The 19,302-nt window shown below is 38.1% G+C and overlaps 1 protein-coding gene across 7 annotated transcripts in view; it reads left to right on the top strand.

Annotated features, from left to right (window-relative positions):
• Window positions 1–19,302, top strand: part of tiprl (TIP41, TOR signaling pathway regulator-like (S. cerevisiae)) — a 28,331-nt gene that overhangs the window by 2,074 nt on the left and 6,955 nt on the right. For 5 of the 7 annotated variants that reach the window (XM_007542267.2, XM_007542271.2, XM_016666171.1 and 2 more), the window contains exons 2-5: window positions 4,622–4,727; window positions 6,025–6,204; window positions 13,118–13,217; window positions 13,393–13,524. In XM_007542267.2, the coding sequence (XP_007542329.1) occupies window positions 4,624–4,727; window positions 6,025–6,204; window positions 13,118–13,217; window positions 13,393–13,524 (516 nt within the window). In that variant the 5' untranslated portion in view covers window positions 4,622–4,623. Of the gene's footprint in view, window positions 1–4,337; window positions 4,408–4,621; window positions 4,728–6,024; window positions 6,205–13,117; window positions 13,218–13,392; window positions 13,525–19,302 lie in introns of those variants that run through there. The other 2 variants (XM_016666172.1, XM_016666174.1) reach the window with 2 other exon arrangements.

The following is a 19,302-nucleotide window of genomic DNA, read 5'->3' as shown; positions in this document are numbered from 1 at the left end:
CAAAAAAGTCAACCTTCAAATAATTGTGTTCAGTTATGCATTCAATACTTGGTCAGGAATCCTTTTGCAGCCTTCAATTCGGCGTGGCATGGAGGCAATCAACCTGTGGGACTGCTGAGGTGTTATGGAGCCCAGGATGCTTCGATAGTGGTCTTAAGCTCATCCAGAGTTTTGGGTCTTGTGTCTCTCAACTTTCTCTTCACAATATCCCATAGATTCTCTATGGGGTTCAGGTCAGGAGAGTTGGCAGGCCAATTGAGCACAGTAATACCATGGTCAGTAATACCAGTGGTTTTGGCCCTGTGAGCAGGTGCCAGGTTGTGCTGAAAAATGAAATCTTCATCTCCATAAAGCTTGTCAGCAGATGGAAGCATGAAGTGCTCCAAAATCTCCTGATAGATGCTGTATTGACCCTGCCCTTGATAAAACACAGTGGACCAACACCAGCAGCTGACATGGCTCCCCAGACCATCTCTGACTGTTGGTACATTACATTGGACTTCTGGCATTTTGGCATTTCCTTCTCCCCAGTCTTCCTCCAGACTCTGGTACCTTGATTTCCGAATGACATGTAAAATTTGCTTTCATCCGACAAAAGTACTTTGGACCACTGAGCAACAGTCCAGTCGACTGACCTGACTAGCCCAGGTCAGTCGGTTCTGCCGCTGTCTCTGGTTCAAAAGTGGCTTGACCTGGGGAATGCGGCACCTGTAAAACATTTCTGATAATATCTGATATAAAATGAACATTGACCAACCAACATTTTGATGGCACTCATCAAAATGTTTGTTACTGCTTTTCTCAATTGTAGATTATATTGTTTTTTTAATAACTATATTTTTGTGATTTTATGATGTAAATCTCTTTGAACTGCATTGTTGCTAAAACGTGCTACACAAATAAACTTGATTGTCTGAAATGGAGGCAGCAAGAGGAAAATCTGACATCTGAGAATACTTTGAGATTATTGTTCACAATAAAATTCTTCTTAGATAACAATAATTAACCCTCACCTCCCAATTTCTCACCTTCTGCAAAGTTCCACTATTATTTGTAGTCTGATTAGCAAAGATATATCAGTCTTGCACAGCAGAAACAGATTTAAACTTGTTGCAGAACTAAAATTCAACATGTAGCCAAATATGAGGAATCAGAGCCAATTAGAAATCCAAGAAAAAGTGAACGCCCCAAGAGACACTGCACTCTCAAGACATTAAAACATCAATTGTCTTTATTGTCAAATCCGTCTATGATATAAAAGAAAACCCAACACAACCACTGACGTTCAGCATATACCAGGATTAGATTGGCGACAAATCATTTTAATAATTAAATCATATGGCAATTAAATATGGTTTAATTGATTATCCTGTTACTAAACATGAGTTTGATGAAAACTTTGTGACAATATTGCATTTTGTAATTTTTGGAAGTATGATCCACCTGGGTGACAAGACTGTTAGAGTTTCACCAGCAGATGTCACTAGTGAGCAATGAATGAAGCATCGAGTAATGAACCTTTTTGCAAAGCAAAGGGTTGGAAAGCTTCATTGCTTCATGAGGCTTCATTTGCCCATCACTAGTTTTGAGTAATGAACCAGGCTGGGAGTTTTTAAAGCCTCAGGAATCTTTTGCAGGTGTTTAGAGTTACTTCGTTGATTCAGATGATGAGGTTAATTGCTCGTTCAGAAAACCTTTTCATGATATGCTAATTTTTTGAGATAGGAATTTTGGGTTTTCATGAGCTGTATGCCAAAATCATCAGTATTAAACAATAAAAGACCTGAAATATTTCAGTTGGTGTGCAGTGAATCTAAAATATATGATAATTTAATTTTTATCATTACATTATGGAAAATTATGAACTTGATCACAATATGCTAATTTTTTGAGAAGGACTTGTAGTATAACTAGAATCTTTTATTTTTATTTCTCAGTAATTTTATAAATGCAGTGTAAGAAAACAGGAGACGTCAAGAATAATGGAATGCATTGTGCACATAACATGTGGTGCGACGGATTAAAAAAGTAAATTTATTGAATTCAAAATAGAATATCTAGTATCTGGAGCATAAATATTAACCACTAATACAGTATCCTTAAGTGACTGGTACTTATTTATTTTTTTAACACATTTTGATGAAATGGTGAAGAAAAAAAGTGGTCAAATCAATTACAAATGGAATTTGACAGGTTTTTTTGGGGGAAAAACTGTCATAATTGCCAGAAAAATAAAAAGAAATTTAAAAACTTTGTTTCTAAACACCTTAAATAAATGGAAACTTATAAAACAAATGTTTAGTACATCATGGAAAATACCTTATTTTTAGATAAATCACGGTCGCATCACATGACATTTTTTAAGACCACAGCCAAATCATATTGATGAAAAACCCCTGGAAAGGTCTTAATTTTAATGTGAAATTATGATTTCTGTATGCACAACATTTCAAATGTTCTAGTAATTGCAATGGATATAAATATTCTTAACATTTTTAATTTAGCTTGGTGGAAATCCTTATACGTCAATGACCCATATACACTATTGCCAAAAGTATTTGCTCGCCCATCCAAATGATCGGAATCAGGTGGTTCAATCACTTCCGTGGTCACAGGTGTATAAAATGAGTCACCCAGGCATGCAGACTGTTTTCACAAACATTTGTGAAAGATGGGTCGCTCTCAGACCTCCGTGGATTCCAGCGTGGAACTGTGCAACTAATCCAGTCATGAAATGTCCTCGCTCCCGGGTGAAAGTAGTTTTAAATTCTTGGGGGTATTTAAAAAGTATATAAAAATTCCCTTCTCACCCTCCGCGGGTGGTCTCTTTCATCCTCTGAGCTCAGGTCCTCTACCAGAGGCCTGGTAGCTTCAGGTTCTCCTCCAGTATCTTGGCTGTGCCTAGAACTGCACATTTCTGGACTGAGATGTCTGATGTTGTTCCTGGGATCTGTTTGAGCCACTGCTCCAGTTTGGGGGTGACTGCCCCGAGGGCCCCGATGACCACAGGCACCACTGTGGTCTTCACCTTCCAGGCCTTCTCCAGTTCCTCTCTGAGGCCCTGGTATTTCTCCAGTTTCTCCTTTTTCCTGATGTTGTAGTCACTTGGTATTGCTACATCCACCACAACGGCTTTCCTCTGTTCTTTATCCACCACCACAATGTCCGGTTGGTTCTCCATTACCATCTTGTCTGTCTGGATCTGGAAGTCCCACAGGATTTTAGCTCGGTCATTCTCCACCACCTTTGGGGGTGTTCCCCACTTTGACCTCGGGGCTTCCAGTCCATATTCTGCACAGATGTTCCTGTACACTATGCCCGCCACTTGGTTATGTCGTTCCATGTACGCTTTCCCTGCCAGCATCTTGCACCCTGCTGTTATGTGTTGGACTGTCTCAGAGGCCTCCTTGCACAACCTACAACTTGGGTCTTGTCTGGTGTGGTAGATCTGAGCCTCTATTGCTCTGGTGTTTAGGTCCTGTTCCTGTGCAGCCAGGATGAGGGCCTCTGTGCTGTCCTTGAGTCCAGCTTTCTCCAGCCATTGGTAGGATTTCCTGATATCAGCCACTTCAGTTATTTTCTTTCCACCTGGTCTCCTGGACACACAATATGTCTACCTTTCTCCTCTGCATCGTCAGCCAGCTCTCTAGCTTTCCCTCTCATAGTCCCACCATTCAAAGTTGCTACTCTCAGTTCTATTCTCTTACCTTTTCTCTTCTCTCTTTGCCTACGAACATGTCTTCCTCCCCTTCTTCTTTGCTGAACAACAGTACTCCAATTTCCACTGATACCTTGTTGGTCACCAGCACCAATGGTGGTCATTGTTAACCCGGGTCTCAACCGATCCGCTGTACTGGAGGCCATATTCTTGACTCACATGTCAGATTTGACAGATGTTTTACGCTGGATGCCTTTCCTGACACAACCTTCTGCATTTTTCTGGGCTTGGGACCGGCACAAAAGACACAAAATGACCCCCTTTGTGGCTGCATTTCCAATAAAACGCATATTAAACTAATTTGTAAAGTATTTGAAGTGGCAAATCGTAATGTTTACTGCAACTTTCTGACATCCAGAAAGCCCATCAGGCTCAGCAGGTTGAAACCAACATCAGAACAATAAAACGTGTGTTTGAACTAGTGTTATCAATCAATTAAAAAATTTTATCAGATTAATCACAGTCTGGCGTTAGCGATTAATTGTTTAATCACAATTAGCCACTAACTTTGTAAGTTTGAAATATAAATATGCACGAAGTTGTGCAAGCCCCTCTTGCCGCACTCCAACTAATGAAAATGCAAGCAGTTATCTGATTTTTTTATTTTTATTTTTTGCAGAAAGCGGGTGGTAGTCTCCCAGTACACACTGTTAACTAAGGGAAACTTACTCCTCTACATATTCATGCAGGTAGTAGCAAACTTGATGAGGAGACAACTGACAGATAAAAGATATTTTATTTTCTAGTTTTTGGGTGCCCCATCCCTTCCTGATGCTGTCCTGGACAAATGCACAAGCAAAATAAATTTTCTTTTGTGGATAGCGCACCAAAACAGTTTTGTTTTCTGCTACTAAAATATTTTTAAATCACCTCTTGTTGTCTTGTTGTTGGTGTCCCTTTTAGCAATGATGTTGCATGGCTTCAAGAGCAGTAAGCAGGATTTCACTTTTGGATCATGGAAGGTGACAGCAGCAAAAAACCACATCATGAAATCTAAAGACATTGAACGGTATGTGTCTCTAAACTTTAATGGAATTTTTTCACACTTATTACACTGTGATAACATAGGTCACTCTTTTTTTGCTTTTCCTTTGAAGATGGCACCACATGCCCTGGTAAAATAAATATTTAATATATCAACATTTTTCTCAATTTGAATACACCTAACAGGGCTATTGACAGAAAATGTACTCTAGGTGTTGGCAAGACCCCTAGTCACCTACACACAAAACAATCTAATCATAATAATCAAACCTGTCCGCAAATTTAGTTATGGATAAAAAACTGAGATGATATAGTTATGAAACACTTCCAGAAATGTATTAATTATTTTGTGAAAATTTCCTTTTTGATACTGAGAACTTGAAGATGTCTCCTATATAAATTGTCTCTCACTCCTTCTCTTCCTTCCTATCTATCTACCTACTTGTTGCTGGCCACACAAACAGCTGTGATAATGATGCAACTTAGATGATTAACTGTGCCATTGTTGCAGTTTTGCTTTCTTTCTCTAAAACTATTTAACATTTTATGTAGCTGTGTGGATAGAGCGGCTGTGTTATGCCAGTCATTTAACTATTGTTCATCAGTCTAATGGCTGAAGGAAATAAACTGATCTTGTTCTGGTCCTGAGTGACCGACTAAGGACTGTGCTAAGGACAAATTATGTCAACAGAGAGGCCAGGCTAATTGGTTGAATGGTGGTGTGTGTGATCCACACATCCACAAATTCAGGGGTGAACAAGCAGGTGCCACAATATCTCAGACCAATGGTGGGGAAAGCCATTTGACTCCTAATACACTGTGGGAAACCATGTTTTGCCAGGAGTGGGTGATTTAAGCACAGTGCTGACATGGTTCAGAAGGTTTCCTTTTTCTTGTTTCTAATGGAAGCCCAAAATGCTGCCAAAAATTATTAAAAGCAGCTGGGGTATAATGACTGCATCAGGCTTCATGACTCTCTCTGCTGCACCACACCTGAATAGAATAGACCTAATTAGGTCATTAGCAAGGCTCTGGAAAACATATCTACACAAGGAGGAGATAATGAAGCCATTTCATTCCAGTGTTTTGTACCTGTGACACATCTAAGAACTGCAGGACAGTGGCCCTCGAGGACTGGAGTTTGACTCCCCTGTTCTAGATGGTTAACATAGCCATGTATATACACACAGACACTCATTTTCTTATTTTCTAATGAATATTTCTTTCCTTCACCTGCTTATTGCTGTGTGCCCATCAAAGCTGTGGCTACATAAAAATTTATTAGGAATGAGAAATGTTATTTTTATTCTTTGCCTGACCAGATTAGCAGATGAACTGAACATGCCTTCACTCCCAGAGATGTTGTATGGGGATAATGTTCTGCGGATCCAACACATAGACCACTACGGCATTGAATTTAATGCTATTGATGCTCTCAAGAAAGTCAACAACATGGAAGACACTGTGAAGGTAGCCTGTGCTCAAGAATGGCAGGAGAGCAGGTAAGGCACACAAACATGTCAACATACACTGAACATAATCATGTCATTGATTTATGGTAAAAGCAACATCTTATACTGCATATCCAGCTTCTTAAGTACCAAGTGAAATACTCCCTTCTAAAATCTTGGTTTATGGTGTTTTGGGATCAACCAATCAAACCAAAACAAACTAATCTGAACTACGTTTCTACTTTATTGGCTGGCATTCAAACTTTTTCTTTGTACAAGGAAACATGTTTTTACTGTGCACATGAGAATAAAACTTTTAACTTAAACTTGAATTCATAACGAAGCCCTGCTAAGTCCAACTCTAAAGCTCTGCTTGGATTAACACTGTAGCAACCTTAAGCTAAATCTACATGAGCTACAATCATACATTCATTCCTTCATTTGTTAAATTTCATAAAATATTTCCTTAGTTTTACATGAGCTAACAAGAGCTAATAAATACAACTGCTTTAGAATGTCCTCCTATATCCTCTTTTATACGTTTATTTGGAAAGCAAATAAATGTGTTAGTGAAATCTGGGAGAAGGGGAGTAGTTCAATTGGCCAACCTAAAAAAACAATAAATTATAATTGCAGTTTATTAATTTCTATTTGTGAACAAACAGAGCTCAAACTCAAAGATTAACCTCATGGCATCAGACTGTAGCTATGGCAACAAAACAATCTAACTATGAATATTGTTCTTTGAACTTTTACAAAGTAAACTTGCCAGCTCCTTTAAATTTTACATTTAAATGTCAAACTATTCAAAATATTTTAATTTATTTATGCTGAAACAATTAAATCAAATTTAGCAGGATTGATCATCTCAATAGATAAACACTACATTTATTTATTTTAATTTGCACATTTTTATTGACAATTTTTCCATACAAGTGTACATACAGACTTTACACTATTTTCTTTTTCCAAATGTTCCATACATATTCAAGAAAAATTGCACATATAATCTGTACCTGCCTTAGACATAGCAACTTTACTAGTCTAGATAATTACCAATCTATCTATTCACTTGTTGATTAACAAAAAAAAGAAAAGAAGGGAAAAAAAACAATACAGAACAAACAAAAAGATCATCCAAAATTATTTTTTTCCCTCTGCTCCTCTCTTCCGAGTCATCACAATTTTAACTCTCTTCTCATTGGAGATGAACTTTAAGCAAACTATTTACAGTCTGTAGCTCTGTAAGGGTTCCTGTAACCACACTATTAATCAATAAAGTCTGATCTCCATGGTGAAATAAAACCCTGCCAATTTTTCCAATAATTCTTAAATTTTCCAGATTCTAATCTGATGGAAAAAGTCAGCCTTTCCATAATATAAATATACGTCAACCCAATCTTCCCTTTTAGGAGCTTCTGCCTTCAGCCGTTTCCTAGTAATGGCTTTTTTGCTTGCTACCTACATAATCCTATACATATATCTATTGCCTGCTCTTGTAAACCTTTCCATCCCTCTTCCCATGTACAGAACATCAAATGTAAGTGGAATATTCACCCCCAGTACCTTATCCATACAATTCTTTACATCCTTTCAGTAGGGTACCATGGGGGCACAATCCCAAAACGTATGAAAGTGACCCGCTCTCTCTTTTCCGCACTGCCTCCACCATCTCGTATCTTGGTATTTTCTTTGTGCTGGTGTACTGAAATATCTTACAATATACTTCCAGCCAAACTCTCTCCAGGAAAGGGAACAAGATGTTTTCCACTGTTGCCCACATATCTCCTCCCAGTTCTCCTGTGAAAACCCTCAATTAGCATCTTTTTCCCATCTTGCTTTTATGTATGTTGTATTACTTTTCTTCAAATTTTCCAATCCTGTATACAGTTTTGAAATTATTTTCTTCCCCAAGTTTGATTCATTTCCTGAAATAAACATTTTAATTATACCAGATTCAAACTCAATTAAATTTATCCTTCTTAGCAGTTCCTCCGTATAGTGCCTCAATTGTAAGTACCTGTAGAGATCCTTGTTGTTTAATTCATATTTATTCTTTATTTCTTCAAAGCTTTGTATAGTATTTTTCTTAACCATCTCCCAGAATATCTTTGGACCCTTTTCCCATTTACCAAATGTTTTGTCTGTTACATTAGGTTTAAAATCTAGTCAAGCGCTATCCACCTTAGTACTCTACTCTGCTCTGTTAACCCATATTTTAAAATAATTTCACTCCATATGTCAAGAGATGATCCTAGCCATGGATTCGACTCCTCTCTAAGGTGTTTTCTCAATTTATCATTCATTATGGCTTGTAGAGGTATCGTGGGTGACATAGCACATTCTATATCTTTCCATTTTGCAGTGTATAATGGATTGCTTATGTTCAGTAGAGTACTCAACTATGCTGCAAAATAGTAGCTCTTCAGACAGGGGTAAGGCTGTCAAAGTTCTGAATCTGACCCGTGGTTTTCTTTCTTGCCAAATGAATCTCGATATGATTTTATCCCATTCTGCAAAGTCTTTATTCCGTCACCTCAACTGGGAGAGATGTAAATAAATACAATAACCTTGGTAACACATTTGTTTTAATCATTTCTACTCTTGACGCTAAGCTTGTAAAGGGGATTAAATGCCACCTTCCCATATATGACTTTATTTTCGACACCAAGGGGCTACAGTTTAAAGATTTTAGTTCAGATAAGTCATGGGACAGAAACACTCCGAGGTATTTCAGAGATTTTGACTGCCAATCCCAACTAAATGTATTTTTAATGAATTGATCTGGTGAATAGTTGAAAGAGAGAACTTGGGTCTTTGTTGTGTTTAATTTGTAGCCTGACATCAGCCCATATTCATCCATTATATTGATTAGTGCTGGAAGTGACTTGCCTGGTTGAGTTAGGTAAATCAAAACATCATCTGCAAATAATGCTATCTTTTGTTCCCCTCCTTCCATTCGTATACCCTTTATATTTCCATTTTGTTTTATCCATTGGCTTAAAGGTTCTAAATATATCACAAATAACAGTGGGCTAATGGAGCAGCCTTTGCGGCATCCTCGATGTAACCTAAATGTATCTGAAAGGCTCCCATTAATTTTGATCCTATCTGTGGGTTGGCATTATAATGATTGAATAGTTTTGATAAATGTTTTGTTAAAACCGAATTGTTCTACCACCTTATATAGGAACTTCCACCTGACAGAGTCAAAAGCTTTTTCTGCGTCCAATCCCAATATTACCGCTTCTGTTCTTGTTTTAATAATCTTTTGCATTACCAGCAATGTGCACCTAATATTATCCATTGTCTTTTCTTTATAAATCCTGTTTGGTCCAAATCAATTATGTCCGGCAGAATTACCTCTAGACGTCTAGCCATGACTGCCGTAAATAGTCTATAGTCTAAATTTAGGACGCTAACTGGTCTATAGTTGGCACAATCTAATTGATCTTTTCCTTCCTTTGGAATAACCGCAATAAAAGCTTCCCTCCAGGACCTTGGTGTCTCTCCCTCTTTTAAGACCCAACTGAACATATTTTTTAACAAGGGGATCAATGGTTTTCTTAGCAATTTATAAAATTCAGACGAGTAACCATCCGACCCCGGAGCCTTGTTGGTTTTCAATCTTGAAATTTCTGAGTCTATTTCTTCTTCTGTAATCTCCTTTGTTAATATACTATTTTGGTCTTCTGTTATTCTTGGTAAATTCAAATATTCCAATAATGCCTGTATTTGATTATCATTATTAATTTCTGCTTGAGAGTATAATTTTTTATAATTTTCAAAACGATTTTGAATCTTTTCTGTCTTATATTTGATCAAATTAGAGGAGTCCCTGATTTTGAAAATATTATTTACCACTTGCTTTTTCATTCTATAAGCTAGCAATTTAGCTGATTTACCTCCTCCTTCATAATACCTTTGTTTTGTGTACAGAAGGTATTTTTTAATCTCATCTTCCAAAATGCAGTTTCTCTGTTTGTATTCTTTTAATTTCTTGAGATTTTTTTCATCTAGAGAGAAGTTTTTGTGTTGCTTTTCTAATTCTTTTAATTCCAATTGTAATTGTCTAAGTTTACCCTGTTTTTTCCTTTTTAAGTATGCTGATTTGGCAATTAGCTTTCCTCGAATTACTGCTTTGCATGCATCCCACAGCGTAGCTGGGGATACCGCCCCATTATTATTCTCCTTTACATATATATCAATTTCTTTCGCAAGTTCTTCCTTCATATTCCCCTGTAATAAGCCTGCATTTAGTCTCCACATTGTTGTTTTTGTTTCCTTTGACACTTCCAGGGTGATATATACTGGACTATGATCTGATACATCCCTTACTCCAATGTCACAATTTTCCACTCTGTATCTATCCTTATTATACATAAAGAAATAGTCGATTCTTGAATAAACTGAGGCAGTGAAAAATATGTGTAGTTTCTGCCTGATGGATTTAGCTCCCTCCAGACATCCATTATTCCCAGCTCTGCCTTTAATTCTTTAAATTTTTTGCTAATTATAGATTTTTGCTTCCCGCCGTTCGAACAATCAAGTTGTGGGTTCAATCTGTGGTTTAAATCTCCTCCACATATCAGAATGCCTTCTCCCTCAGCTGTCATTAAATCAAACACCTTTCTATAAAATGACCAGTCAGAGCCTGGGGGGGCATGCATGTTCAGGATAGTAACCAGTTCTCCTTCTAATCTCCCCTTAGTCAGCACGTATCTCCCTTCTTTTTCTATTGTTTCTGAAAGCTTTTCAAATATTGATCTTCCTGATATAAGGATTGCAACTCCTCTCCTACAGCCTGATCTATAAGAGAAGTACAATACTTGACTAAAACCATTTCTCTTTAGTTTCTCATGTTCCTTCTCTGTCAGGTGCGTCTCCTGCAGCAGTGCCACTCCCACCCTTCTCAATTTTCCTAATACTTTAGACGTTTTAACTGGGTTGAGCATCCCTTTCACATTAAAAGAGGCCAACTTTAATACCTTTTTCTGTGTTTTCATTTACTCCTTGTGACTCCTTATTTTCCACCTTCTCTCCACCTTGAAGGACCCTTAGGCTACAGATAAACAAAGTAATGAACACACAACTGAACAGTTTTAGAACGTTCACTGATGAACTAGTGACTAACCAAAGAACTTCCAAGAGTGGGGTCTGCACTTTGACCGTTTGTAAGCCTCATGGAAAACCTGCCCAAAGGGAAGTCCTCTCCCTGCTAGAGGGAGTGGGCCCTTTCTGCTGCAGCTAGCTTTGTTCATGTTTACACCACTGCTCCAATGTCCACAAAAAAGGGGGAGGATACCCCGACTCTAATGAAAAAAAAAACTCCCTCAGAAAATGATAAGGAAATTAAAAAAAACAATTCTGTTAGCTTGACCCGAGTCATCATTCCCTAAGCCCGGGTTTTCCCTTCAGACTTGAATAGACCCATCCAAAAACAATCTAAAGATCTTAAATACCTCATTTTAAAGGGCAGTGGTCCTTAAATCTCATCCTGACTTCTCCTAAAACATTGCAATCGTTGTTTGTATCTTTCTATTGTCTCTCTCGGTGTCTGTCCTCCTTTCTTGGCCCCGATGGTCTTCCAAGTTAGGCGTCTGATCTTGTCCAAGTTGTTCTCTGCCGGTTTTGTTGTCGGTCCCTTGCGGCCTTGGTTCGGCCTTTTTTTTGTTCTTCGGCGTTTTTTTGGTTCGGGTCTTTTCCTTGTTGGAAACCCGGCGTTTTCGCGGGGATTGGGTTTTGGACCGTTTTTTTTTTTTCCGCCGGGCTTTTTTTGGCTTTTTTTTTTTCTTTTTTTTTTTCCGGCCTTTCGGGGGCTTGTTCTTGTTCCGGAAAACTTTTTTTCCCTTGTTCCTTGATTCTTTTTTTTTGCCTTGCTTTTTTCTTCTTTTTTTTTTTCCCCTTAAGCTCATAAACTTTATCACTATCGATCTCGGTGGTGATTCCGGGGAGGGACGCGGCGGCAGAGCCCGATGGGCTCTCTCTATCTGGAAGGGAAAAGACGGCGGCAGCTCCAGTTTCTCTCTCAGAAGTTTCTCAATAAATTCCGTCATCAAACTGGCGCCATCCTCTGCTCCCTCCTTGAGTCCATGAATCCGTACATTCTCCCTCCTTGAACGTCCCTTCTGATCCACAAGCCGTGTTTTGAACCGTTTCTGTAGCTCCATTGTAGCTTCCTCAATGTGCTGCAAACGCTCCCCTCTTCTTCTATCCGGCTCTCTGCTTTATCAATACGGCTGTTGGCTACTTTAATCTCCTCCTTAATTCCTTTTAGAGCGTCAGTTTTCTTTACGGAAGTCTCTCAGTTCCTGGAGAATCGTTTCCAAATTTGCCATGTTAGTCGGAACAGACCTCTGCGGTTTGAGTCTTTATGTTCAGTTCTGGGTCCTCTGTTGCTTCTTTAGCTGAGTCAGTTAGCTTCAAAGCTAACGTTTCGTTACCGTCGACCTCTCTGTCGTCTAACTCGGGTTTTTGAGACTTTCTGCCGTATTTCCCTCTAGTCATAGTAAATGCCCTTTTTTAAATATCTTTCGGACTTTTCGTTGAAAAATTATCAAATTAATCGGGCTTACAAAGATCTGGGTCGAGGAGCTCACCTTTTAAGCTGCAGCCATGATGGTGTTCCCGGAAGTTCCCAAACACAACATTTATATATCTGTAGTCTGTGTTAAAATGCTATCTAAACCCACAACTAGTCTTAAAAATAAATACAAAATTCCATTTAAATTGATTTTCATTTATTTGCAATTCTGTTAAGTCAGAGGCTCCATACGGCCCCCCCATGGCATGTGTTTGTGGTTGCAGCATTTTGTGTTAGCATTTGCTTTTTTTTTGTTTTGGGGTTTATGTCATACACCACTTCGCAGCTTGTTTCACCATTTGTTGCATGTTTGCATCTGCTGGCCACCATATATTATAGATAAACGTTGTATGTAACCTTGTCAACATGATGTCATTTCAGAGCCGAGTCTGAACACGCCCAAGAAGTACTGAAGCCTTTCGACTGGACGTTCACCACAGATTACAGAGGAACGCTTCTAGGAGAAGAACTCCAGATAAAGGTTGGTTTTTCTCTCTTTCTTTCTCTCTTTCTTCCTCTCTTTCTTTCTCTCTTTCTTTCTTTATCTTTTCTCTGTCGTTGACCTTATCTATTTGTAAAGGTAAGGTTTCTCTGTAGATGTTTTTAGTACAGAGTATGTGTAACTCATTTTGTGTAACTTCTCTGGCTTTATAAAGGTGACTAATACAGAGGAGCGCATTGACATAGAGAAGCTGAAAGCTCGAGAGCACATCATGTTCTTTGAAGAGGTTTTGCTGTTTGAAGATGAGCTTCATGACCACGGTGTCTCAATGATTAGTGTCAAAATTGTAAGTGTGTCTCTTATTATTAACTATTAAGTTATACATTTTTATACTAGAATTATATAATTTAAAATCAGGAATAATAATGATAAGCTCTAACTGACTAGGTTCACAAGCCCTGAAATCTGATCAGGGCTTGTGAATTCAAACCATATATCATATGGTTTGAATTATTTTGCTCTTTGAACTCTTTGACTCTAAATATATTTCAATATACCTCAAAGAAGTAGATATCAGCATTGCAATGTTTTTTCTATATTTGTGGGGAGTACAGAATACTGGTAACGATGGGCTGGATTTGGGAGACGTGGAATGTAGGGTGGACACGGCGATTTGGACAGAGCCAGAGACGGACCGCTGTGGGGCTGATGACTAACCTTATTGACATATGGACCAATAAAGCATGGAGCCAGCTTCTCCGAGATGGATTTTAATGGAATATCTCTAGAAGAGAGCCATACTTTCTGTCCTGGTGCATATTTAGGTGCTGGTATGAGTCTGCGATTGGCGAAGCGACGGTTCCAGATTGCAGTGCGCCCACGGGCTGAAAGGGTGTTTGACCAGACGGGTCTATACTGTTGGATATGGTGGCTGACTGAGGTAACGGAAATGTCCTTCTCGTCTTCAAGGAAGAGGGGAGGCAGCCAACCTAAGGAGATCTCAGAAGGAAAGTGGCCTGTGGCTGTGGAGATATCAGAATTGTGAGCGTATTCTATTCAGGAAAGAAACTTACTCCAGTCTGAGGGATTGGATTATGAAAGACAGTGGAGGATAGATTCGAACTCCTGGTTCATACATTCTGTGTGACCATTGGACTGGGGGTGATGACCAGATAAGAGAGACCTTAGCATTTAGGGCAAGAAAAAATAGTTTCCATACTTAGAAGATGAATTGTGGTCTGACAGGATTTCCATGGGGATGCCATGCAGCTGGAAAACATGCTTGCCGAGTAGTTGAGCGGTTTGGAAAGCTGAAGGGAGTCTCCTGAGGGAGATGAGGTGATATGCCTTTGAGAAACGGTTGATTATGGTTAGAATTGTGGTCATACCTTGGGAAATGGGGAGTCCGGTAATAAAATCTATGGTGATGTGGAACCAAGGAGGCTGGGGACGCTGGGGTGGAGCAGATCTGCAGGTGGTCGAAGAGAAGGTTTATTATGAGCACAGACTTGAAAGGCAAGGACAAACTCCTTAATGTCTTTATGTAAGGACAGTCACCAGAAGAGATAAGGGATAAGTGAAATGGTTCTGCTAATACCTGGGTGGGCAGAAAACTTGGTGGAATTTAACCAGTGAAAAAGACGAGAACGGACGGAGGTGGGAACATAAGTCCTATTGGAAGGACCGTTACTTGGGTCAGGTTCATTCTGTAAGGCTTGATTTACAATGTCCTTTATCTCCCATGTGACCGCACCAACTGTACAGCTGGGGGGGTAAAATGAAAGCTGGGGTTTCTTGAGCACCGTCGGGAGGGTTTGGTGTTCTTAGAACCTGGGCGATATGAAATGGAAATTAAACTTGGAGAAAAACATGATGAGCTTCCTGGGTCTATGTGAAAGTGATCTTGGTAGAGGTTGGTGCAGTTAACGGTGCGGAGGTTTGGCTGTAATTTCTGATAAAGCGTCTGTAAAAATTGGAGAATCCTAGAAATCTTTGCAATTGCTTACGTGACTTTGGAACTGGTCACTCCATGACCGCCTTTATCCTTCCTGGATCCGGTCGAACCTGCCCGCTCTCAAGAATGTAGCCAAGAAAGGAGATTGATGTTTTATGAAATTTCTCAGCCTTTTAACAGAGACGGTTCTCTAAAAGGCGTTGGAGAATGAGATGGATGTGTCTGCGGTGGTCCTCAATTTTCCAGGAGTAAATCAGGATGTCATCCAAATAGATGAAAACAAAAATGTTCAAAAAAATCACTGAGGACATCATTGATTAGGACCTGGAAGACTGAAGCAGAATTAGAGAGACTAAACAGCATAAGATATTTGAAATGTCCAACAGGCATTTTGAAAGCCGTTTTCCATTCATCTCCTTTGCAGATACGGATCAGATGGTAAGCATTGCGGAGATTTAGCTTAGAAAAGATTGTGGCTTCTTGTACGGGTTCAAAAGCAGATGAAATAAGTGGAAGTGGATATCTGTTTTTTCAGAAATGTGGTTTAATCCCCTGTAGTCCATCCTTCTTACCCACAAAGAAAAACCCTGACCCTTATGGTGACGACGAGTGTCTTTTGATACCTGCTGCTAGGGATTCACTGATGTACTTCTCCATGGCTTGACACTCCAGTTCGGAAATGTTGTAGAGATGGCTACAACATTTTGTAGAGATGGCTACCCCTTTGCCTTTGGTTGGCAAAGGGGTAGAAGCCCCTTTGCCAACCAACTCATCCTCATCACCCCTAGTATCATATGGACGATGAGGTGGTAGGAATAGTGCTTTGTGTTTACTAAATACCTGCTGGAAGTCGTGATATTCCTCAGGGATTAGAGACAGATTGATGAACTCAGAATCTTCTGCAGCTGCAGGACAAGGAGCAACACCGGACTGTAGACAGGAAGACGGGCAATTAGTGGACCAAGACTCTAAACAATTATTGGACCAGTTGATGTGTGGATTATGGTTTTGAAGCCAACTAGAACCTAAAAAACAGTGGACTGGAATGTAGGAAAAACAAAAAAAGAAATAGTATCCTGGTGATTACCTGACACCGTAAGTTGGAGTGGCTTGGGTTCATGAGTTATCTTAGGCAGAGCTTCACCATTTAAAGCAGACACATTAAAAGGGGAAGTCTGGCTGTTTCAATCTTGCTCAAAAAATGATTTATCAATAAGATTTTGTTTGCAGCCTGAGTTGAGAAGTACTGAGAGAGGAACAGAATAATTATTTAAATGTAGAATGGCCGGAAGCTACAAACGGGATGAGGCTCTGATACTCTTTTGGTCCGTCAGTCAGAATGGGAAAATTGTTTGTGCGAACAGGACAGGATGCGATGTAATGACCAGACTTGCGGATGTGCTTTCTGAATGGGAACTGAAATGGTTTTAACCGTGAGCCTGTAATTTCTCTGACCTCTTCTCTCTCTGAAGCGATTATCTAGGCAAGTAGTAAGTGTTATCAACTCATTTAAAGTCATAGGCTCGTCCAAAGGAGCCAATTTGTCTTTAATAGACTCATTCAGTGCATGAAGAAAACAAGCCATTGTTCCAGGCCGAGGCTGGATGGATATCAAACGTTTAGTCAGAATACATTAAACAAAAGGGGAGGTGGTGTTGCACTGTTCGTTAGGTCTGGATTGAGATGTTCGGTCATTCCTAAAATGAGATATTCAGTTGATAATTTGATGGAATGTATGTCTGTTAAAATTGAGGGTAATAGACCTGGGCATATGTTAGTTGTGTTTATCGAACTCCTGGCTCATCCATAGATGAGTTTAGTAAGAAAATATTAGTATTAGTATAAAAGGCACAATGAAAAGTTTACTTTTATTTGTGGCAATTTTAACATTGATTTGTTGAAATATAATGAGCATACTAAAACAGCAGAATTTATAAATACAGTTTTTGGTTTAGGTTTCTATCCCTTAATCTTAAGACCTACATGAATAACCAAAGACAGTGCGTCATTGATTGATAATATTTTTATAAATAAATTCAATGTGAAAACGAACAGTGGATTGTTGGCCACAGATATAACTGATCATTTGCCAGTGTTTACTATGTTGGATATTAGTAATAATCAGTTTTATTTACATGTGACAAAGCAAATTACTAATTTAGAGTAAAATCACCTGAAGGTGTGGAAGAAATTAAAGTAGAATTATTAAACTATGATTGGCAAAATGTTTGTATTGATGTTAATGAGTTATATAATACAGTTTTGGAAATATTTGTAAGAATTTATAATCATTATTGTCCCCTTAAATAATATAAACCAACATCAAAAAATAGATTGACTCCCTGAATGACAGAGTTTGGAGAAAGCATGTAAAAAGAAAAACAAGCTATATATGGATTTCATTAGGTGCCCAACTCGGGGGGCGGGGGGAGAAGAAAAATATAAAACATATAAAAATAAGTTAACATGAGAGCTGAGAAAGCAAAAACAAAATTATTATTATTATTATTATTATTATTATTATTATATTATGATACACTACAGCAAAAATACAGCAATGATATTAAGGGTACTTGGAATGTAATTAATACTTAGTATTATGAAAAATAATAAAGACAGAGATTTCCCAATATGTATTAAATATAACACCACAGTGGGAAGAAAAAAGGATATTGTTGAAGTCTTTAATAAGTATTTTCTTAATATTGGTTGTAGCAGCTCCTCAGCACTTGAATTAATCTGCGCGGTCTCGACGGGTGATTTTCAAGGTTTGTTTATTTTCTTTGATGTGGACCATCAGACAGTCACCACACCCATCTCAGTCACCATAGTCACTGTGAAAACTAAACAGATACAAATATTAGAATATAAACATAAACTTACAACACAAACAACAAAATAAAACGTACCTCGCTGCTTTCACCGGGGAACACTAAGTGTTAACAGTGCCAAGCAAATTTTTGACAGTTTGTTCAAGTCATTCATTGGTACAATGATTTACCAGCTTTTATAGGGTCTGCCCTCATTTAGCTATGGCAGCCCGTGAGGTACATAACAAAAAAAAAAAACTTTACAAAGTGCAAATACAAGTAAACAAAACTAAATACAAACCACCAACAGTGATAATCAAAACAGACAAATATCATTAAACAATCTGCAACATCCTTTAAATAATTTACAATAAATAGTCTACATATTTGAATAATTTAGATAACTTAATTTAAATGGTTCACTATCCATTACATTGGTCCTAATTTAGTAAATGAATTGCCAACGGTTAGAGATGGAAAACGCAGTTATACATTTAATAATAACACAATTTTCTTGGGAATAGTGAGTAAAAGTGAGGTAATAGACGTAATTAAAAAAAATAAGAAATCGAAAGATTGTAATGATATTAATATGGCTATCATGAAAGAGGTAGTTTATAGTATTATTAAACCTCTCACCTGTATTTGTAACAGATCATTTTTATCTGGAACTTTTCCTGACAAAATGAAGATAGCAAAGGTTTTTCCAGTCCATAAAAATGGTGACGAGCAAATATTAACAAATTACAGGCCAATATCATTGCTACCACAAACATTTTGGAAAAAATATTCATAAAACCACTAGACTCCTTACTTAACAAAAATAATATATTAAATGAGCACCAGTATGGCTTCAGAAATAACTGGTCCACAACTTTAGCTGTGGTGGAATTTGTGGAAGACGTTGCTGCAGCAGTTGACCAGAAACTTAATACAGTAGGTATGTTTATTGACTTGTGTAAGGCATTTGATACTATTGACCATGTACGACTATTAGGAAAATGTGAACTGTATGGCCTACGGTGGGTTACATATCAGTGGTTAAAGAGTTCCTTGAGTAATAGATTGCAATATGTACAAATTAATAACACAAGGTCACAAATTGAAATTGTAAAATGTGGTTTTCCTCAAGGCTCAATACTAGGACCTAAATTATTTAAACTTTATTTAAATGATATTTTTGCAGTATCCAGTATTTTGAAGTTTATAATGTTTGCTGATGATACAAATTTCTTTTTTTCTGGAAAAAATATGAAATAATAAAAATAATTTAAAAAGTAGAAAAAGAATTAGCTGAGTTGAAAACATGGTTTGATTACAATAAGTTAGGAAAAACTAAATTCAAAGGAAAAACTAAATG

This window comes from Poecilia formosa, unplaced genomic scaffold (assembly GCF_000485575.1).
Source record: "Poecilia formosa unplaced genomic scaffold, Poecilia_formosa-5.1.2 Scaffold671, whole genome shotgun sequence".
NCBI lineage: Eukaryota > Metazoa > Chordata > Actinopteri > Cyprinodontiformes > Poeciliidae > Poecilia > Poecilia formosa.
The sequence above is the reverse complement of the archived record's forward strand: the minus strand, read 5'-3'. Positions and strand labels throughout refer to the sequence as shown.